The sequence below is a fragment of the Natrix helvetica genome, assembly GCF_964273705.1.
Source record: "Natrix helvetica genome assembly, chromosome: Z".
In the NCBI taxonomy this organism is placed as follows: Eukaryota; Metazoa; Chordata; class Lepidosauria; order Squamata; family Natricidae; genus Natrix; species Natrix helvetica.
This window is the reverse complement of record NC_138554.1, coordinates 55,287,087-55,310,770: the sequence shown is the minus strand read 5'-3', so window position 1 is coordinate 55,310,770 and position 23,684 is coordinate 55,287,087. Positions and strand designations below refer to the sequence as shown.

The 23,684-nt window shown below is 36.7% G+C and overlaps 1 protein-coding gene across 1 annotated transcript in view; it reads left to right on the top strand.

Annotated features, from left to right (window-relative positions):
- Window positions 1-12,929, top strand: part of EIF2AK3 (eukaryotic translation initiation factor 2 alpha kinase 3) — a 45,378-nt gene extending 32,449 nt beyond the window's left edge. Inside the window, exons 13-17 of the mRNA XM_081931871.1 lie at window positions 1,845-2,607; window positions 6,562-6,729; window positions 7,681-7,782; window positions 8,395-8,457; window positions 11,870-12,929. Of these exons, the coding sequence (XP_081787997.1) occupies window positions 1,845-2,607; window positions 6,562-6,729; window positions 7,681-7,782; window positions 8,395-8,457; window positions 11,870-12,034 (1,261 nt within the window). The 3' untranslated portion in view covers window positions 12,035-12,929. The remainder of the gene's footprint in view (window positions 1-1,844; window positions 2,608-6,561; window positions 6,730-7,680; window positions 7,783-8,394; window positions 8,458-11,869) is intronic.
- Window positions 12,930-23,684: the final 10,755 nt, after the last annotated feature.

The window sequence follows — 23,684 nt, the reverse complement described above, 5'->3', positions numbered from 1 at the left end:
ATTTTTTCAGAGTAGTTCAAATTAGGGTTTGCTACTTGACTTAACAACAGTTTGTTCAGCCACTGTTCAAAATTATGATAGCACTGAAGGAACAACCGGTGCTTATACTGCCTCCGTAGTCACATAATTGCAAACTGGGCTCCTGCCAACTGTTCATATATACAATAGGTAGCTAATCCCTTTGCGACCATATGATCATGATTTGCAGTTTACTCTCCCGGCTTCCTCAGAAGGTCAGCAGGAAAGGTGGCAAGCCATTTCCTTTCTTCCAACACAGCACACAGTCACCCTACCCTCCCGATGTGGAGAGGAATTGGCACACTGTGCTAGAGAAAGGAAACTCCTCTCTCAGAATCCAAGCTTCCTTTCTTTGGCCCAGCACACTAGCTCTGCACACAAAGGGAAGATGTTCACCCTCCTTCATCAGGAAGCTCTTTCACTCTCTTCAGTTAGCGACCCATGCAGTCGCTTAATAATCAGGAAGGCTGAGATGGTGATTGAACAGGACAGTCTGTCAGCACCTCACAGGCAAGCTCCATTATGGTCATAAGTTGAGGGCTACCTATATTGCATATTTTAAAAATGATTCAAAGTAAGAAAGATTGTATTTATACATAAAAATGTAGAAGAATAACATCTAGTGGTCCATCAAGTCTGCCCTAGGTGTTGTTTTTTATTTATTGTTATTGTTATTTTTAGTTTATTTATTTTTAAATTTTTATCAAATGATAGACATGTGTTTATCCCAAACATGTTTAAATTCAGTTACTTATGACTGACCTACTACCCCGCTGGAAGTTGTTTCCAAGCTTTCCCTACTCTTTTTGTGAAGTAACATTTTTACTTTTGAAGTTCTCAGTATGACCCGTGTTCTTGATTTTTGCTTAATAATATTGCTTAGGTATGTTATTTCTAGGCCTTTCTAGGGTCTGTTGGATGTTTCTCTCCAAAGGTGGAAAGAAATAACTATGATTGTACAAATTTATTTAAACTAAAAAAAACTCCCAACACTTGCATTATCAACCCCTTACACTTTCATAATGGTAGAGGCTGAAAGAGTATTGCTTGGAAGCATCTGGAAGTGGATTGATCCATACGATATTATTTCTTTCATTTAACAGTTATGAGATGTCAAATTAGTTTAAGAAATGATAAGTGAAATAATTTATGAGAGAGAGTTTTAAATAGCATTTCCTATTGTAGTAAATTAATAAATTCCCAGTCATAAAAAAATATGCTAGAAGCCATAGAAGGAGGAAGGAGTCCACATCATATGATCCCTTCTGCTCAGGTAAGTAGGACTGCAGGAAGATTTGACAATAAATTACTATCTTAGAAAAAATCTTGAAATGTTCCTGTTAAAATGTTCAGAACATTCTTTTGTAAGGTCCTTTACATTGTTGCAAAAAGTAATGATGAATTTAATTATCTTAATTTAAATTATTTAGTAGGTTATGCCCAATTTGAAAATGATTTGGAAAAAATTACCAAGACTTTTGCAAATGCAACTCAACCTGTACTGCTAACAATCATACTATTGTTTAGACTTCTATATAAGCCTAAAATATCCTGATATTTTATGGAGTCATCTTGTTGAACAATTTTTAAAGCATTGGCATCTTTTTTCAAGTTGTTAGGGAGGATGCAAAATGTCATGACTATTTGAATGAATAGCGAAGAGGTTCTGGGCTCATGCAGGGTCCAAAGCATTCCAAATCATTTTTGAAGCATGCATACACTAATTCATAGACATGGAAAAAGCTTTGTATTTTTTATCTGTGGGCAATATATGGTAAGATTAATTGAAGTTTTTAATGTTATCTCTTTTTTTAATATATTTAAAGTATTGATTGGCCACTCAGTTCTCCCAGTCCAATGGAGGTGCCATCGTTTAAAATTAAAAGTGTGCCATTTTCTACTGAGGAAAACATTGAAGTCATTGCTACATCTGTAGAAAAGAAGACTCTGCTTTCCGTAGGAATACATTGTGATCAATCAGATTCATCAGAGAATAAGTTTTCTCCTTTGGAGTTTTCTGCCATCGAGAACAGAGATTTGATCCAATTGCCAAGTGCACAAGATAATTTCATTCATAGCTGTGATATGGAAGGCAGTTCTGTTGATGATAATGATCCTGTTCATTCCTTTGAAGTTTATCTTCCTGCTAAATCGGTAGTAAGGTTGAGGGAGCGAACGTCATCTTCTATTGTCTTTGAAGACTCTGATTGTGACAATTCTTCCAATAAAGGGGGTAATATTACCAGTTTGCTTCATGATAACCATATTGAAGATAAAGCGACAAGCACAAGAGAGTCCAATAATAGAAACTCATCTTCAACAAGCTCTTTATCTATTACTCCACCAAGACCAACGACTTTAAGTTTGGACTGCTCTAACAACTCTGTTCAAAAACTTTTACCTACCACTCCAAAAGTGTATCTTTATATCCAGATGCAACTTTGTAGAAAAGAAAACCTTAAAGATTGGATGAACCGAAGATGTACAATAGAGGAGAGAGAAAGGACCGAGTGCCTTGTGATATTCCTGCAAATAGCTGAAGCTGTTCAGTTCCTGCACAGTAAAGGATTAATGCATCGGGATCTCAAGGTTCGTACAGATAATGTAATATAATTATTTATCTCTTTAGACCAGGTTATTTAATTATATGTATGTATTTGAAAAACATTCATATTCCACTGAATAATTTCTTCATTGTTGTATGTTAAGAAGGGTGTCAAGGAAAACACCTTATACATTATTATACAATTTATTATTATATAATTTATCATTTATTAGTAATCTTTGTCAGTTACAGTGTGAACATAAAGTAAAATTATATTATAATTTATTATAATATGGTTCTTAAGTGAATTTGGATTCCCTGTTGACTCGCTTGTCAGAAGGTCACAAAAGCTCATTATATGATTTCAGGACACTCCAACGTCATAAATATGAGTCAGTTTCCAAGCATCAGAATTTTGATTATGTAAGCATGGGGATGCTGCAATGGTCGTAAGTGTGAACAATAGTCTAAGTCACTTTTTTCAGTGCTATTGTAACTTTGAACAGTTATTAAATAAATTGTTGTAAGTTGAGTACTACCTGTATTTACAATGGTTGCAGCATCCTGGGATCATGTCATGATTTGTGACTTTTCCTAGTCAGGTTCTAGCAAGCAAAGTCAATAGGGAAAACCAGATTTTCTTAAAAACGGCATGATTCACTTAACTGCAGTGATTATAATCAAAGCAAAAAGTCATAAAATTGATGTGACTCATTTAAGGAGGGAAATTCTGGTCTCAATTGTGGTTGTAAGTCAAGGACTACTTATATTAGATATTTTTTAAAAAAAACTTACAGCAAAATAAAGCCCAAACTAAAGCTAACAACTTAAGTACGGTATTCCCTTCTAAATTTAAATTACAGCAGAGAAAATATAGTAACTTGTTGCTGACAATTGAAACTATGTTTGCAAGAAGGTAGTTCAGTTTTTCAAGATTGGAGCCCTTAAATTAGCAGTAATTTTGCCCTAATCTCATTGAACATGAGACAGCAGAGGATGTAATGGATAATGTCCTTTGCTAGACCAACACCACAAGAACAGAGATGTTATTTGACAGAGATTACTAAAAAAATATCTCCTTGTGAGATATTTGAAAAACATAGTTTGAAGGTAAGGGTATGTTAAAATCCTTCCAGTAAAGCACTGTTATGTTAAGTAGGTCCCTGAAGAAGTGTCTGTGTTTTTATAATGATGATACCAAACATTTGGGTGATAGTACCTCAGTGGCATCCCTCTCAAAATATCTTTCTTTGCTATTTTATCTGTTCCAAGAAAATCTCCCCAAGGTAAGTGGGAATACATTTGTTTGCAGACTGGGTGACAGAAATTTGGTCCATTGGATCCCAACTGTATAACAGAGAAAACAGAGTTTGGCAAGATAGGACTCTTGAAGGCTTTCTACTTTCTTATAATGCCTAACAATGCAAGATGTATCCTAATGGTGATGCAAGGTAGCCTATCTCCATCCTAAAATAGGTATTGAGGGTGCCCTGAATGTGGGGCCCAAGATTTTCCTAATGATGATGTTTTGGACTACTTCTAATTAGGCAATAACCTTCTTATCTCTCCCCCAGATCTCAGTCCCATACACAAATGGGCAATCATCTTCCCTTAAAGTATATTAATTTCAGGGGCTACCATAACATGCACAAAGAGTACACAGTATATTTAGTAATGTTGGTAGTGAATTGTGATTTTAGTTACATTAAACAATGCTACTTGAGTTTTTGTTTAATAGTTAAGAGTAGAGGTCACTGAGGAAATATTTAAAATAATTTAGTTTATTTAGTGTCAAGTTTCCTTTAGTGTTTTGAAGCTATTTTTCATCTCCTTCGTTCTAGGTTCTAATGTTTTGTCAGTTAAGATGACAAAACATTTTCCAGAGGATGATATTTCAGGCAATTTCAAAGGAATCAGGAGTGACTTGCATTCCTGGCAATTTCTCTTTTCCTTATTGTCCCATTTGTAATAGCATGTTCTCATCACTTAAGAACTGTCTTGGAAATCCAAATTGGAAGGTGATACATTTTTCAAAATGTGGAAATAGACTAAAAGGCCTGGTTCTGCTTTCATGAGCTTCAGAGCAGATATGATCTAGCTGATGAATCTAGGGAAAAGGACAAAAATTAAAACTTTAATACTGGGCTTTTATTTTAACCCCTAAAATTTTGGTGAATTGGAACTTTTCTGAATATTGCCCTTATTTGCCCTCTTTGGGCCCATTTAGAGAAATAAATCTTAGAATCTAAGGGATCCTTGTTTCTAGTTTATGACTAGTTTGGTCATAAACTGAAAGCTGCTACACATATCTGGTTGTTAATAATAGGTAAGTGATTTATTTTGATCCAGAATCCTATGACAAATGTACATTGTGGAATAGCCCAAATTGTATATAGTAGGATGGATGTTCTATGGGAATATGTGGACCAAAGAAAAATATTCAGGAATATTCCTTAAAGGTATTTAAAGGAAGTTTTAAAGATTCTATATTTCAAGTATGTTTCTACTTCATAAGATATACAATTGAAACTTGTACCACAAAAGATTATAGTCCAGCTTCTCAGTTACCAGAAATATTAGAATCTTTAAAAAATACAACACTTGAAGTGAAACCAACAATTCAGTTTTCTATAAAATTCATAACTGAAGATTAACATTATTTTCATGTCTGAACTGTGGAACAAAAGAATTGTAATATCCATTCCTGAAAATCTGGTGATCCAGATTTTATGTAATAGGAAAAATATCTTTCTTATAACTCAGGAACAAAGTTAGTCTAAAAATGTTATTTTATTGGACCCCCTCAGAGTATGTTTAAAAAACCCTGGCCATGGTTTTTCCCCTGTGTCCTAGTGTTTGTAGGAAATTTCAGAGCTCTTTAATTTATATGTTTGGTCAAGACATTGTTTCATTTGGTTTGAAGTCATATCATATGTTAATACTGTTTTAGAAATATTTATGAATCTGTAAATATGAAGTTAGGCCTGGAGGAACATTGTCCATGGGCTTGCGATGGGTCTGACACGACTTCGCAACTAACAAGAAAAATATGAAGTTAAATTGTTTTCCTGAAATATGGAATTTGCAATTTTATCAAGATCTTTGAGTCTGTCAACCCTGGAGTTCAACAAAATGGATAAATTTACATGTGGAAAGATACTATAATATATAACATATGTATTTTTTAAATTACATAATAACTTTATATATTTTTGTTGGTGATTTATATGTTGTACATCACAATTAATGAGAATTCTAATAATGTGATATTGTGAAATGTAAGTTTGAGAAGTCACATTTAATGCAATCCAAAATACAGTTATGGGTTTAGCACATGCACAATTGAGGCTAGCAGGCATACTTGCAGTTTTGAGGTTTAGATATTGCTAACCATTCAATGTGATTTTGGAATGTCTGAATCTATGGTAGATTTTTTTACTTTACATAACATCATTGTTACCTAATTAACCATAAATTTTAATTATAAGGATATTATCTTCATCCTTTGCTTAATATTTGATTAATATACATATAAATATATGTCATGGTCTATTTCTATTGAACATATTTCCATAGAAATATGACTTTGAATATGCAATTTCATATAATGCATCCACTTCATGGGATTCATTAACCACACTAATTGAAACCTACCTGAATTTCATTGATGAAATAATTTTTTTTAAATTTCAGACAAATACCACACAGAAAGATTAGGAATATAAGGATAGTTTTATGTAGGCACTGCTTACTATTACTATTAGCTGGTGGCCTGTTTATTATTTTGTAAATATGCTGCCATATCTTATTTTATTTTGGAGTACAATTGATTCCTCAAGTTAGTTTTCAAATGTACATGTATGTTTTACACTTCGGAAGGAAAGAAATATTTCTTCCACAAGATTAGAAAATGTAATGATACAATTTTATATGATACAGAGTATATCAGATTAATGCCTTTATTGTAATTTTCTTTATGTTCACTTGTTTCTATACAGCCTTCCAACATTTTTTTTACAATGGATAATATAGTAAAAGTTGGAGATTTTGGCCTAGTAACTGCAATGGACCATGATGAGGAGGAAGAATCTGTTTTAGCACCAATTCCAGCTTACGACAGACACACAGGGCAAGTTGGGACCAAACTCTATATGAGTCCAGAACAGGTATGTTTTTAATCTAATTTACATGATTCTCATAATGCTATTTCATAAATTAAATAATAAATGTTGGCACAATTATTGAGTATATATCAAGTATGAGTCAGAAAAGTTCCCCGTTTTGAATTTTGTCCCATCAACAAATAATATTTTCTGACTGAAGAAAGTAGTAATAAGGAATACCTTATTCAGAGGAATAGATCATATGTTTTAATTGCTAAATAGCTTTGTGTTTGCAGGATTTAAATGACATTTATTGTAGTTTTGTGGGTTTTATTTTTACTCCAGTACATTGTAAAAATAACATCAATATTTTGATACTTAGACTGAAAAGTGTTTTAGATGGCATTGAATGTATAGCATGTAACATACAAAAATCAATCCTGCAGTATGGGAGTTCTTGTTCAGCATGCCAATCTGCTAGATCTTTCCAGACACTCAATTTCATCTTCACCGCCAAATCCTACCCTATTTTTCCTCCAGTATATTAATGATTCCCTATTGTTTTTGTGCAACTGAATATTGTTTACACTTCTATTAGCTAACATTTTTGAAATTCTAGAAAAGTCATTGTTTTATTGATAAGGGTTTTAGAAGAACATAAATGAGTGAAATGAATATCCCACAACTCTAGAACATTTAAATGAAACATATATGTTTACTATTATGAGTTAAATGTATAATTCTATAAACACACACAGTATCTACTCTTGATTATTTGGGACATTGTTAGCTTGTTCATGAGATTTCATTTAGTTTTGATATCTATATTCCAAATATCTTGCTATTTAACTGTTAAGAATATTTATTAAAATGAATTTATTTGACCTTATTTGATACAAATACTCTCTCACTTTGGTTAAATATTAAGATTTTGGGCAGAAATATTAGTGGAAAATAAAAATTTAGCCTGATGGTTCAATTTTTGATGGTTGCTTCTTATTTTAAATTTTACAGATTTATGGAAATGCTTATTCACACAAAGTCGATATATTTTCCTTAGGATTGATCTTGTTTGAGCTTCTTTACCCTTTCAGCACTCAAATGGAGAGAGTCAGGGTAGGTATGCTCTTCTGAAAATATTCTTGGAAGAAAATGAATTACACTTTAGCAATAAACTGAAAATTATTAATTTACCATTAGGTGCAAAAATTGTATAAACAAAGAATAATAATTATTATATTAGATATGATTCTATAATTCCTACTGAGGAGCTATTAGCTTAAAAAGATCAGGAATATATTTGTAAAACAATGCCTTGTCAAATAAGTACATGATCAGAAATTGGGGGTGGTTTTTATATTGTTTTTTATGTATGATTGGGGGGGGTTGTATGTCAAGATAAAGATTTCTGAAAGCTTATATAAATATAATTACTGAGTGAATGGAAATAATGTATTGGACTCAACAGTATCAGGATAGGCACTTGCACAAGAATAAAAACTTGTAATAAAATGTTTCTGTAATCTAAAAGAAGTAGATATGAATTAAATTACAAAGAAGGGTCATTAATATAATTTTGTGATATTACAACTAAATTAAAATGCACTGATTATGAAATTTCAGTATACACTCATAAAAAGAAAATATTGTCCTCTTTAGGACTTGGAGCTGAAGCATGTGTAATTTATGTCAACACAAATAACTTTTTCTTTTAAAATGTTTTTACAGATTTTAAGTGAAGTAAGAAATTTGACTTTCCCACCACTGTTCATTAAGGAATATGCACAGGAGGTATATAGGAATTTAAATTTTCAGCTTAGATGTATGCTTAAGCTTTGGGATTTTATTAGGACAAACTGCATTTATTTTTTTATTAAAAATCATAAGCCTGCTTGGTAAATTGTACTATTAATCTGTTATGCTTGATCTTGTTCTTCATGACTTAAATCATTAACTGAGGAAATTAAATTTGAGTTGTTGGATCCAAGAGATAATGAATGCATACTTGATGTCATTGTGAGACTTCATTTGAAAAAAAACACACCCCCAAATTCTACTTTTCTAGGAACAGTTGGTGACAGTTTTATCATTCTAGAGAGGAGAAATTCAGTCTGTTCACCCAAAAAAAGTTTATAATTTGAACTTGTTTCTAAGCTTAGTTTAAACAGCGCAAATTATCTTTGCACACTTTCCTATCTAAAGCCAATTAGCCAGCTATATAGACCTTAGAATAAAGTCACACTGCCTTCCACTGCAATATGTTGCCATTACAGAAACTTGGTAGGATGAAACCCACAAATGGAACATACAGCTAGAAGGTTTTAAATTATTTAAAAGAAATAGACTAAATAAGAGGAGGTGGAGTTGCACTATATATAAGAAATAATTACCTCTCCACAGAAATAGAGCACAACAATGATGAGAACTATCTTGAATGCATTTGGGTCAATATTAAAGGTTGGGGGGGGGCATTTTCATAGGTCTATACCACAGGCCACCCAACCAAGCAGAGGAAGTAGATGAACTTTTTGCTAGTCAGCTCACTAAGGTATGTAGGAAGCACACCACTATAGTAATGGGGGATTTTAACTGCCCTGACATCAACTGGAAAACAAACTCTGCACCAAGAAGAAGATCCAACAGATTCCTAACGAACCTAGCAGACAACTTTGTTTCCCAAAAAGTAGAGAAGGGAACAAGCCATATTAGACTTAATTCTCACTAACAGAGAGGAAATAATAGAATGTGTTGAAGCCATAGGAACTCTGGAGGCAAGTGGCCATGCAATATTGGAATTCAACATTATGCAAACACAAGTAGTAGAACAAAGTCAAACTATAGTCTTGGATTTTAAGAGAGATAATTTCAATAAACTTAGAGCTTGGGAAGAATTCCATGGATGAGAATCCTCAAGGGGAAAAGAACTCAAGAAGCTTGGGAAATTTTGAAAAATGAAATTACAAAAGCTCAGTCTAGCATAATACCAATGAAGAAGTAAAATAACAGCTCCCAAAAGAAACCATCATGGCTGCATAAAGAACTATCTGACAAATTGAAAGACAAAAAAGTTTAAGTATAAAAAGGTGAAAGATGGGGACATAACTAAGGCAGAATATCAGCAAATAGCCTGAGCCTGTAAAGATGAAGTAAGGAAAGCTAAGGCTCACAATGAAGAAAGGCTTGCCACAAAAGTAAAAAATAACAAAAAAAGCTTCTTCCAACATGTTAAAAACAAGAAAAAGGTTAAGGAAACAATTGGTCCATTGCTGGGAGAAAGTGGCAAGAAGGTGACAAGCAACAGGGAGAAAACAGAACTATTTGATTCATTTTTTGCATCTGTCTTTACACAAAGGGATAAAAAAGTCCCAACCTATCAAAAACAGCACCACAAAAATCAGATTAGGAACACAAATTGAAATAGGGAAGAAAATGGTAAGTGAGCACCTGTCTACCCTAGACGAGTTCAAATCACCAGGACCAGACGGATTACACCCCAGGGTTCTGAAGGACTGGCAGATGAGATCTCAGAGCCACTGAACTATATCTTTCAGAGATCCTGGAGCACCGGGGAACTGCCAGAGGACTGGAAAAGAACTGATGTTCCCATCTTCAAAAAAGGAAAAAAATAGATCCAGGAAACTACAGAGCTATCAGTCTAACCTCAATACCAGGAAAAATTCTGGAAAAGATAATCAAGCAACGAAGTAATCGCCTAAACCAACATAGGTTTGTCAAAAACAAATCATGCCAGACTAATCTTATTGTATTATTTGACAAAGTGACAAAATTAGTGGACCAGAGGAATGCTGTCGATATAGTTTACTTGGACTTGAATAAGGCATTTGATAAGGTAAACCATAACCTGCTACTAGATAAAGTAGAAGAATGTGGGTTGGACAGCATCACCACCAGATGGATTCGTAACTGGCTGACCAACCGCACTCAACGTGTAGTTCTCAATGGAACTGCATCTACATGGAGGGAAGTATGCAATGGAGTATACCCCAAGGCTGTTTTAGGCCAGTACTTTTCAACATCTTTATCAATGATTTGGATGAGGGAATAAATGAGGAACTCATCAGATTTGCAGATGACACCAAGCTGGCAGGAACAACCAACACTCCATAAGATAGGCTTAAGATACAGAAGGATCTTGACAAATTTGAACATTGGGCACTGTCTAATAAAATGAAATTCAGTGGTGAAAAGAGTAAGGTTCTACATTTAGGCAAGAAAAACGAAATGCACAGGTACAGTATAGATGGTACCTTCCTCAATATTAGTAACTGGGGGGGCTCTTGGGAGTTCTAGTGGACAACCATTTAAATATGAGCCAGCAGTGTGTAGCAGCTGCCAAAAAAGCCAACACAGTTCTAGGCTGCGTGAATCAAGATCATGTGAAGTGTTAATACCACTTTATATTGCCTTGGTAAGGCCACACTTGGAATACTGCATTCAGTTTTGATCGCCACGATGTAGAAAAGATGTGGAGGCTCTAGAAAGAGTGCAGAGAAGAGCAACAAAGATGATTAGGGGACTGGAGACTGAAACATGAAGAACAGTTGCAGGAACTGGGTATGTCTAGTTTAATGAAAAGAAGGACTAGGGGAGACATGATAGCAGTGTTCCAATATCTCACAGGTTGCCACAAAGAAGAGGGAGTCAAACTATTTTCCAAGGCACCTGAGGGTAGAACAAGAAGCAATGGGTGGAAACTAATCAAGGAGAGAAGCAACTTAGAACAAGGAGAAATTTCCTGACAGTTAGAACAATTAATCAGTGGAACAGCTTGCCTCCAGAAGTTGTGAATGCCCCAACACTGGAAGTCTTTAAGAAGATGTTGGATAGCCATTTGTTTGGAACGGTATAGGGTTTCCTGCCTAGGCAGCGGGTTGGACTAGAAGACTTCCAATGTCCCTTCCAACTCTGCTATTGTATGTGCTTGTGTCTTTGTACTGATTGTTTATTAAGACACAAATACTTGAAATATTGTATTTGGGGGGTCTTCTTGCTTTCTTGCCATCTAAACTGATACAGATAATGCAATGCAAATTTGCTGTCTAATGCTAGCATATTGTGCAGAAATTTGTTTTGTCATTGCCTGGAAAGGCTATTTACTTTGTTATAAGGGAACAGCAGTTAGATAACGATATCAATTGAAAACGTTTCACCATCTGAAATAATATTGTTTTTAATGTTTTAGCATAAAATGGTAAAGCACATGCTCTCGCCAAGTCCCACAGAAAGACCAGAGGCTGCAGAAATTATTGAAAATCCTCTCTTTGAAGATTTGGAATTCCTTTTAAAACCAGTGCTTAGGCAACGATCCCGGACCATAAGTTCATCTGGAGTCAAGCATTCAAGATAGCTGAGTAAATAATTTGACACAATTACAGGAACCTTGCAAAAGAATTTAAATGACCATTTAAAGCATTCCTGCAATATTCATATTCTAAGCTTCATTTTTTGTTATCTGATTCATGCACAACACTATTACCAAATGAAACTAAGAACTGAATGCTTTCAGTCTTTTGCAAGTGAATGATTTTCACTTCAAAACCTGGCCTGATTTAATTACAGTCCATTATTTTGCATTTGAATCTTGTACAAATGATGCTTATGTAAATAAAACTAAATTCTGTATTTTTATAGAAACAATGCCTTCTAATACCAATACATAAGCCTTGATTCCTTTATATTAAAAAAATGAAGATGATCCAAAAGGATGCTAGAAGAGTAAATTCTGTTTTGTTCCTGGTAACATACAAAGTGAAAATTGTTTTACTGTCAGTTGCCAGGTTTAGAGCAATAGTGTGATAGGCTTCTTTTCAGAGAAATTAAGAAGAAAATGTTTAGATTGAATGAAAGATATGTTGATTAAACAAAACAAAATGCTGCGTTGGATAATTTTGAACTATGCCAGAACCAAATGAGGCTTTTTTTTCTTTTTGTAATTTCAGGAATATATGCCTAATATAATATTGATATTAAAAAAATGTAGTAATCAAGTCTTACACATTTCTCAGCTAAAATGTTACTGTTTAATAATGCCTTTTTCAATGTAAATATGTTAATTTTTATTTATAAAATTGGAAGAACAATCCGTTTGGGTTGGTAGTGTACAGCATGCACTTAAAGTAATTATTAAGTGCATTAAACTACTGTGACTTTTTTCAAGTCTGATTTAATAAAATCTTTTTCATTTAGCTGTAACTGTGTTGTCTTTCAAGATTGAATAAACATAGCTTAATTTGGTCATTTCATCCCCATTTGTATATGGTAGCTTTCCAGTGTCCTGCTAGCTTTCCTACCTCTTTCCCTTGCTGCATACTTGCTTCTTCTTCCCAGACGTGTACGAATCTCTCAGCTCCCAGCTTCATTTATCACCGTCACCTGCCTCCCCACTGGGGCTCTCCTTCAAACCATTCATAGCAGATGGGAAACTCCAGGACAAAAAAGTGCTTGTTTAAAATAAATTTTAAAAACACGCAATAAATAAATAATACATGTACAAATATATTTGCAACTGTCTTTTCCAGGCTTCATGACCAGGAAGCAAGTCATTGTATTTTTGCCATTATAAATATTTTCCAATGGTTTGAAATTTGGTACAGAAGCTATCCAGTGAGCTATTTTTAACAAGTCTTGTAAGAAATGGATGGGTACTTGTTTCTCTTTCAAATTCAATTATGTTTTGCATATCTTTACATTTGAAGGAAATATTTCTACCAAGTTGAAAGAAAAGTTATCAAATATTTATTTCTATATGAGTTTGCTTAAAATGCAAATCAGTAGTTTATATAAAAACAAATTATACTGTGTGAACATTCGGTGCCAAGAGTGTCTTCCTGACTCCTCATAATCAGACGGCTCCCACCAATTCATCACTGATGTGAAAAAGAAAGTCGATCAAGGGAAAATAAAAAAGCTTTATATGTATATATTGGTATATATTGCTTGCCTTTGTATGTTTGTTACCTATTTGCATATTTTTGTGTTAAAAAGAAAGTTGTATTTACATTCTCTTTATTCTCTACAAATTAATATGGAGGTACTCAAAGGCTTGGGATGTAACACTTAAGTCCTTCCTATTTACCCCCAAATGCCAGCACCTACTGTTCAAACTTAAGAAAGTAACATTCTGAACAAGGGTATAAAAGAGATACGATGTCTGATATAGGCATACTCTCTGGGCTGCAAAAAATTCAGAGAATGGCAAAATAGTAGCAAAGAAGTTTCTGTAGGTTTTTGCTGCCGAATTTTTATTTTGTCAGAACCACAGTATACCTTGTCTGTAGAACAATATACTTGAATATTTGAGGGAAATTTTCCCATAGAGATGCAATCAGAAATGGAGGGAAAGCAGGCAGCATTATAAATAAAACATAACATGACTGGAATAGACGAAATTTTAAATGTCAAGACCATTTTAGTTCTTAATGGTTATTAATTTAAACCAGGAAGTATTTCTGATGGGCAACTTAAGATGAAGGGGTCAAGCCAGAGATTCCTTTTAAATATCTAAGTGAACATGGAAAATTATGCCTGCCCATAAACAGCTTTATCTTCACTTTAGACGTTCCTATATTCTCAAAGCTAATAATAGTACAAAATTAAAATATTAAAATAAAGCTCAGTTGTGGATGTATAAAAGTCATAACTTTTCATAATCATATCTTTGAAAAAATGATATATCTAGAGAGAACCAATTGAAGTTATTCCATTAATCATAAATTCCAGTTAAACTTATCTCAATATAAGAAGGAAGAGTTGTTAACCGTTTATGTGGATGCTGTGTGGAAGTTAGGTCCTCCCATAAAATGAGCCAACTAGAATACATATCCAACCTCAGCATCTTGAGACGGCTATTGCAACCTTTATACTGGTATTTGAACCTTAGCCACTTTAGGACGTGGACTAATTTCCAGAATTTCTGGAATTTGAAGTCTACATGTTTTAAAAGTTGAGAAACTGTTGAGAAACAATGCTTTATACCATTAGTGGCTCTTTCCTCAAAACCAAGCTTGTTTTTGATCCCTGTTTTGAAGGATGCTTCCCTGTGCTTTGAAAAATCAAGATGACAACACTGTGGTCTCTGTCACTGACTCAGAGTTTGTGCAGTCTACTGCCAAGTAATTCAGTATGGTATGGGAGCATTAATTTAAGAGCTCAAGACAGTGTGATCTGGTGTTGATCGTAAAGATTCATTTAAATGATCACTGGCCTGCCAATATGATACACTAGTATCTGTCATCATTCATCTGTACACATAAATTGTTTCCAAATATTTAATATCTGAAAGCATATTATCCCTGACTTAGATAAAATATAGCCATTATGCCTTAAAGCCATTGATAACATTAACCTTCTGAAATTCATTCAAATGACAGGGCAAAACTACTTCTAGAAGCTGTTGTATATTTGTATGTGTAGCTTTGTGCTGGGTTGAGAAGCTTTTCCTTTAATCTCTTAAACCAGTTTTTTTGTTTTATTGGATGACCTGGGATCTGAATATTAGGACAAATCATCTTTCCCCACACTTTACATAATTTTGTGTCTTTATTTTTTTCCCAAGCAAGAAGTTCCAATGTTTTGACATTTGCCATCTTCACAACTTTATAATATTCTTGTTTGAGGTACAAATATCAGAATTGTATACCAGCAATTTTGTAAATGTATTTGAAACAAAAATTTGAATAAAAATTACAATTTTGTTATTATTGATTTCATAATATTCTGAGTTTTCTGGATATGCTTTTCAGAGTAATTCTTCAATAGACCGTTTTCCTTGAGCCTTTTACCCAGTCCAAGAAAATTCCTGGTTAGTCTCTGTTAGCCAAGACTTTGATTATATACATGTGATTTTTTTTCCTGTCCCAGGATGCATCATTTTATCTTTCGTTTACACTGAAGCACATTCTTTCAGACTGCAGGAATTATTTTGGAGGCTCTTCCTTGGGATAACTTCCTTAATTTAATTCCATTGTGTTATATAACACCACTAGTTTGCAGTATGCCATAGGGCTCAGTACCCAATACTCTACATCAGTGATTCTCAACCTGTGGGTTGCGACCCCTTTGGGGGTCGAACGACCCTTTCACAGGGGTCACCTAAGACCATCGGAACACACATATTTTCAATTGTCTTAGGAACTGAGACATCGCTAAGTGAACCCTCGTCTCAGCCCCAGATGGTAATTGAGGCATCGGTGCTATCGTGGTCCTTCCTCCGCAGCCCTTGGCTGCCCACCAAGAACAACCCCCGGCTTACAGAGAGCCTCAGTTTTCCGGACTCCTCCGAACTGAGAAATTGGGCCTGGCTCTTAGAGCAGCTTTTCTCACAACCCTCCATCCCTACCTTGTCTCCGCCCTTCAGGCCCACGGGGAGAGATTTCTAGGTCTGTGCCAGCTCGGTGTGTCTCCTCCACCATCGCTGCCTCCTTGGGTGCGGCCAAACAATTGCCACCAGACACCAGCCTCTCTGCTCCAGTTCTTGGCCTCTCACTTGCGGGCAAGCCGCTGGAGCTGCGGGCGCAGTTGCCAGTGTTGATGGAAAGGAGGAGGTGCAGCCCAGAGGAAGGAGCTGGAGGTGGCGCAGCGCGATTGCTCAGAGCTCCGCGCCACTACCGTCGTGGGAAGGGAAGCAGGGAACATGGCTCGTCATGTTTGGGGGGGGGAGAGCTGGGGGGGGAAGCTGCCTCTTGGGAGCCTGCTTGGTGAGCTCCTCCCCCCAGCTGGAAAGGATAGAAGATCGGAGCCAAGAAGAAGGAAATTTTCTTGCATTTATTTCAAAGTAAATGGTAGCAAATGGATTTGATTTTTACCTTGCCTTTCCTGCTGATCAACTTAAGGGAATGTAGATGCCTAAAACTCCCACCTCTTCCTTTCCCCCCACCCCAATGATCTTGTGACATGGGTCCGGCTCAAAGCCCCTCAGGCTCCTAAGGAGGCTTCAACCCACAACCACTGGTTTCTAGCTACACCTCGGCCACCATGGCTCTCTGGCCTGCTGCCAATCTGGTCATGTTGGCAGCAGCTCAGGAGGACAAGCAAATACCAGAGGACCCTGCTGTGGGTCCAAACTGCAACAGATTGATCCAAAAGATGACCTCGCAAGGTAAATTCAGGGGTCTCTGATGGGGGATGTGACTTCCTGGCCTAGCTCTCCTTCCGGCCCAAAGGCTCCCTCCCACCATTTCTCTTTTGGGCTAAGGAGAAAGGCCAGGAAAGGCTACAGCTGGACACCAGGCGCCTCCTCCAACCAGTTCTCCAGCCAAGAGGCTTAAGAGTCCAAGCTTTACACACACACAAAAACACACACAGCCAAAGCTCCAAGACCCCTGGCTGTGTGCTGCATCTGGCTCCTCTCCAGGAAAAGCCTTCTAGTCCAGTCCCACCCAATCCAGGTGGCAGAGAGCAAGGGGGCACTTCCTCTGGTGTGGGGAGTCCAGTGGGAAGGATGGTTCCTCTCGGCATGTCCCACTGCTGTGCCAGCCCTTGCCTGGAAAGAGATCAGTCACCTGGCACTGTGTGCTGCTTCTTCCTGTGGGGCTCAGGCCTGTTCCTGGCAGGGCTAAGGGGGTTTTCAATTTCTCTCCGTTACAGATATGCTGGGTGTTCTAGTGAGTCAGAGAGACGGCAGGGCCAGGAATGGGAACTGGTGCCCTCAGCCTCCTCCGCACATTCTTGGCATCCTCTATGGCACAAGTCCATAACTGGCATGCACATGGCCAACTTAACAGCATTATGGGCCCTCTGGGCAAAGTAGTGTTCTGGGGCCCCTACAACAACTACCCACAGGAATAAAAATGTAAATGATAAATATTTCACAATATATAATTACATATTGTTTTTGTGGTTAATCACTATGCTTTAATTATGTTCAATTTGTAATAATGAAAATACATCCTGCATATCAGATATTTACATTACAATTTATAACAGTAGCAAAATTACAGTTATGAAATAGCAACGAAAATAATTTTATAGTTGGGTGTCACCACAACATGAGAAAGGGTTGCGGCATCGGGAAGGTTGAGAACCACTGCTCTACATGAAGCCACTCGGTGAGCTCTTTTGTCACCATGGGATGAGATATCAATATGCTGATGAAAAGAGCTGTGGTGACGTAGGGGTTAGAATGTGGTATTGCAGACTAATTCTGCTGACTGCCTGTTACTAGCAGTTCAGCAATTTGATTCTCACCAGCTCAAGATTGATTTAGCCTCCCACCCTTCCAAGGTTAGTAAAATGAAGGTCCAGATTGTTGAGGGAAATACGCTGACATACTAAACCGCTTAGAGAGGGCTGTAAAGTCTAAGTGCTGTAACCAGCTCTACATCTCTACACATGGCAACCTGAGTGATGGTGTCACTGCCTTTCCATGATGCTTGGAAGCTGTAGGAATCTGGATGAGGGACAACAGACTTCAACTATACTGTGACAAAACTGAGTGGCTTTGGATGCATGGAGTCTCGGGAACTGAGTATTTGTCATCCTTCGTTCTGGACAGGGTTGCACTACCTTGTTCAGATCTAGTTCACAACCTGTAGGTTCTTTTGGTCTAATAGAATAATAGAAACCTTGGAGTTCCTTCCAACCTCCTACTCAAGCAGGAAGCTATACTATTTCAGATGAATGGTTGTCCAATCTCTTCTTAAAAACCTCCAATGTTGGAGCGCCCACAACTTTTGAAGGGAAGTCATTCTACTGGTTAATTCTTCTAACTCAGGAAATTTCTTAGTTCTAGGTTGCCTCTTCTTCATGTGTGTGTGTGTGTGTATGTGTATGTACATATATGTATATCAATGGGTTTACTACTGGTTCATGCATGCTCGCATGCGTGCTTGCACGCACAATGCTTCTGCGCACGCACAGAAGCAACTGGGTGGGTGGGCAGAGCCTCCCGCCACTGCCACTACCGGTTCAGCCAAACCAGGAGCAACACACACACACACACACACACACACACACACACACACGTTATTTTCCTTTAACAACCATACATATTTTGTGGAGAGTGTATTGACTGGGCCAATATACTTTTTACACAATTCTAACAACAATAATACAATGAAACATATATAATCCTTGTCTTCCAACTTCTAACCTTAACATGCACATGGTAATTTTTCATGAGGTAACTGGACTTTCTTTGCAGATATTTCACTTCTTGGATAAGAAGCAAAACACCTTCAAAGAAAAACAATTCAGTTGCCTCCCGAAAAAGCACTTTCGGGATAAGCTGGCACCTATTAACCTCTGCTCTGCAAACCTCACTGACTACTGGTTTGCTTCCAAGTGCAGTTCCAGGTTTTGGTTATGACCTTTTAAAGTCCTTAATATCTGATGAAGCATCTCTTCCTGCTAAGACGTCCTGTCTTATTTCTGCCACCCAAGAGGGGCTACTTCAGATCCTCAGTGAAAGATTCTCGGTATCCAGAAGGATAACTTTTTCTGCTGCAGCACCTGCCCTTTGAACATCATACCTTCTAAGGTAAATTTGTCCCCAACCTATGCTTCCATGGGAGCCTAAAGATGTGCCTCTACCAATTAATTTGGGGACCACATGGGGACTGCTAGATTAATGCCAAACTCCAACTCTCCCCACCTGCTTTCCACTCTCCATCCATCCATCTTTTGCTTATCATATTGATGTATTATTCTCATTACATTTCTTGGCCATCGTTTCTTTATTATTTTATTTCTGTTCTAATTATACATTTTTCTTGATATTATAATAACTTGCCTAGAATAGCTCCACACTGTTATGCTGGAAATAAACAAACAAACAAACAAACAAACAACACATTTTCTTGTACAAAATAAAACCAAGCTCATATTCCATTATTAGTTCCAGAAATAAAAATATGCAGATAGCTATGCATTTTACTCTCTATTATTGTTGTTGTTGTTGTTATTATTCAGCATCTGGCATAATATAATGATGGAACAGAATCTGAGAATGAAGAAATGATAAAGGCAGTAAAAGCAGAAGGCTACAAGGATTTTAGAGGCCTCTGACTTAATACATAACAAAGTCAAGGAATTAACTTCAGCCAAGTACATTCGACGAATTCGTAAGATATTAAAGTCCAAACTGAGTGGAGGAAACATCATAAAAGCCATAAATACCTGGGCTATACCTGTGATTCGATATTCTGCAGGAATAATTGACTGGACCCAGATGGACAATTTGGACAGAAAAACAAAGAAGCTTATGACAATGAATCATGCTTTGCACCCTAAAAGTAATGTTGACCAATTATATCTACCAAGAGCAGAGGGTGGTTGAGGACTCCTACAAGTAAAGCAGACTGTGGAAGAAGAAAGACACAGCTTGAATGATTACATCCAGAAAAGTGAAGAACCAATGATTAAGGAAGTAAATAAAGGAGGCCTTTTGAAGACAACTAAGTCAAAAGCTGAATATAAGAAAGACGTAATTGAGAAGCGAGCTAAAAATTGGAAAAGCAAAGCTATGCATGGTCAATACTTGAAAAGTATTGAAGGCAAAGCTAACCAAAAACTAACTTGGAACTGGTTAAGATCAGAAAACAGGTGGCTTTATTTTGCAGCTCAAGAACAAGCCTTAGCCACAAACTGCATGAAGGCAAAAATTCAACATGTTACCACCAACAGCAAATGTCGCCTCTGTAATGAGAAAGATGAGACAGTCAACTACTTGATCAGTGGGTGCAGCAAAATTTCACAAACTGACTACCTACAATGCCATGACCGTGTTGCTAAGATCATTCACTGGAAATTGTGTCAAAAGTTTGGATTTGAGTACAGCAAAAACTACTGGGACCATCAGGTTGAAAAGGTTTTAGAGAATGAGAAAGTCAAGATCTTGTGGGACTTCAGAATCCAGACTGACAGGCACTTGGCCTACAACACACCTGATGTAACAATAATTGAAAAGAAAAAAGTATGGTTCATTGATATTGCAACACCTGGTGATGCACGAATTGAAAATAAGCAGCAAGAAAAAAATCACAAAGTACCGGGACTTGCAAATTGAAGTTGAGCGACTGTGGAAAAAGAAATTGTGTGTTGTCCCAATAGTAATTGGAGCCCTTGGAGCAATATCTAAAGGGCTGCCTCACTCTTTGGAAATTCTAAATTTACCTGACTTGAACATTCTGACTCTACACAAAACCATCCTACTTGGAACAACTTATATCCTCCGACGTTACCTTAACAGTTCCTAGGTCCTTGATTATGACTCGAGCTGTTGAGCTACTAACCAGCACCAAAGGCTGTGAATCTCACCAAAGATTAGCCACATAATAATAATACAGAGAGTAAAATGCATTGGTATCTGCATATTTTTATTTCTGGAACTAATAATGAAATATGTGTTCGCATTTTCCACAAGAAGATGGCCATGGGGATCTCAGCTTCAAATACTTTCTAAGGAAAATATTTTAAAAATTAAATTGCATTTATGTATTTATCTGTAAATTATTGCAGTATGTTTTCCATGAATTTGTCATTAATTTGTGTTGCTTGAGAATGCCAGTTGAAGTTCCACAGCATCTATGACCACTAGATGCTGCTGGAGGTCCAAAAATCACAGTATACAAACATCTCTTGTACAGTTACCCCAACTGCTGGGCATGTTGTTGGGTTTTTTTGACATTGAATTAATGTGAAATTAAACAATCATGCTTTAGATTGCATTATCAACTCTACTACATGGCATGGTACAAGGAGGTTTTACTTTTTCAATTTTTGGCTATCTCAAAATGAGATTTTGTTCCTGATAGTATAATATTATTGCCAGCTATCCCAGAAAAAACCTAATCATCTTCGACATTTGCAGCAACATATTTCCAGGATAGTTGGAAACCAACATGGTATAAATACTACCATTTTTACAAATCAAACAAAGTGTCTGCTATATTATTTTACTCAATTCTGCAAAATCATTTTCAGTTTTCACGGTCAGAAGATATGAATAAAACACTTATAGTACAACCTGTATTTAGTTCATCCCAAGTGACTGTGTCGTTCCATTGCTATTGGCCTCCCTTCCTTTTTCCTTAAAAAGGAAAAGGTTTTATGAAATATTGTGCGCTCCTGATCTACTACTTGTATTCTTGTAGACCTTAGGAATGTTTAAAAACTTTTTGATTAAAAGTACCAAACATACAACTTTTCTATTTTTCCCAACATAACCCATGAGGCCTGAGGGGTATTTACACTCTCAATTCAGCAGGCTTTGTTGCAGGCTTAGCAATGTGCTAAGAAAAAAAATAGTATATATACATACATACATACATACATACATACATACATACATACATACATACATAATATTGATATTGATAAATTAGCATTTATAATAGCAACATGCTAAGAAAAAAATATTTATTACATATTTTAAATAGACAGACAGAGAGACATGAATGTTAATCTCAGTTAAAGATAACCCTTTCCCAAATGTTATGGGTAAGATAAGATTGACAAGGAATATTAAGGCAGATGCATTGTCTGTGTTACTTGCAGGATTGCTTTGCATAGTGATGTACTTTCTATCTCTGCTGGTTAATGAATGCTAACTTTGACACATAGATCTAAGTCTCCAATGGCTTGCTGCAGCTGCTTTATTATCAAAGTCCTTTATTTTCTGCATGTATTAAAATTAAGAGTATCTTTTGTTATTCCAGCATTGGTTTTCTGACACCTCCCAGTCAAAAGCTATTTGAGTCTGGTAATTATGGATAGAAGAGAAAACAGAGCTGTTTGACTGTTTAATTCAGAGAAAGGGAAAGCTTCTATTCTTCACTATTCAGACTCTGAAATGAATCTCCCTATTGAAGGATAGGAAGTACCAGCTTAGATTCCTGAACCAACTATCTATTAAGACTCTCACTCATCCACGTCATGGTGGTCCCAAAGGTGCTTTTCAAAAGACAACTAGACTTTCTTTGAAGACGTTCCACTTCTTATCCAAGAAGCTTCATCTGTTCTGACTGAATGGTGGGAGTGGAAGAATGACACTCCCCACCATTCAGTCAGAACTGAAAAAGCTTGGATGAGAAGTGATATGTCTTCAAAGAAAATCCAGTTGCCTTTTGAAAAGCACCTTTGGGACAATCTAAACCAGGGGAAACCTTTTTCGCCTCGGGTGCCAAAAGTATGCACGTGCATGCTATTGCATGCGCTCATGTACCCACCCCCATAATTTAATGCTCCCCTGCACTCTGCGCATGCGCACGTGACACCACCACCCCGCTGCCCTACAGATGCGCGCACGGCTTTCTTGGAGCCTGGGGAGGGCAAAAAATAGCCCAATAGGAACAGACTTACAGGTTTGCCCGTTGGGCTGTTTTTCTCCCTCCAGAGGGAGAAAAACAGCCCAATGCACAGACCAGAAGTCCATTCCTGAACTTCCGGTTTGCGTGTTGGGCATTGTTTTGCCCTCCAGAAGCTTCAGGGACGCCTCCGGAGGGCAAAATGGCCGAAAATCAGCTGGCTAGCGCTGCAGGTGTGCTGGAACTGACAGGGCAAAGCCTTGAGTGCCCTCAGAAATGGCTCCACGTGCCACCTGTGGCACGCATGCCATAGGTTTGCCATCACGGACCTAAACCAACTGGAACTCTCATTCTGCAACTTAGGTGTAATGTTAGGAAAGTACAGATCCCCAAAGATGTAGCTGCTTATGCTTATATTTATGACATACACCTTGATTACCACAATTTAAAACAAGACTAACCACAAGGGATGAGCTCTCTTATGCTAAATAAACACATTATGGCTTATTTATGTTTTGTCTACTGTTTATTTAAAAGGCATAACCTGAAAAATTATCTGTGGATTACTGATCCCAAGGGAAGTCAACAGCACAGTAGCACTGTCAATTTCCATATATAGTTCAAATCAGTGCCCTTTTTTGTTTTTTTTATAAATAAATATATTCTCGAAAACAAGTTATAACAACAACATAAATATATAAATAATTGAAATATAAACAGTTCCCTTTGGTTTACAAACATTCTTCAGGTTGTCCT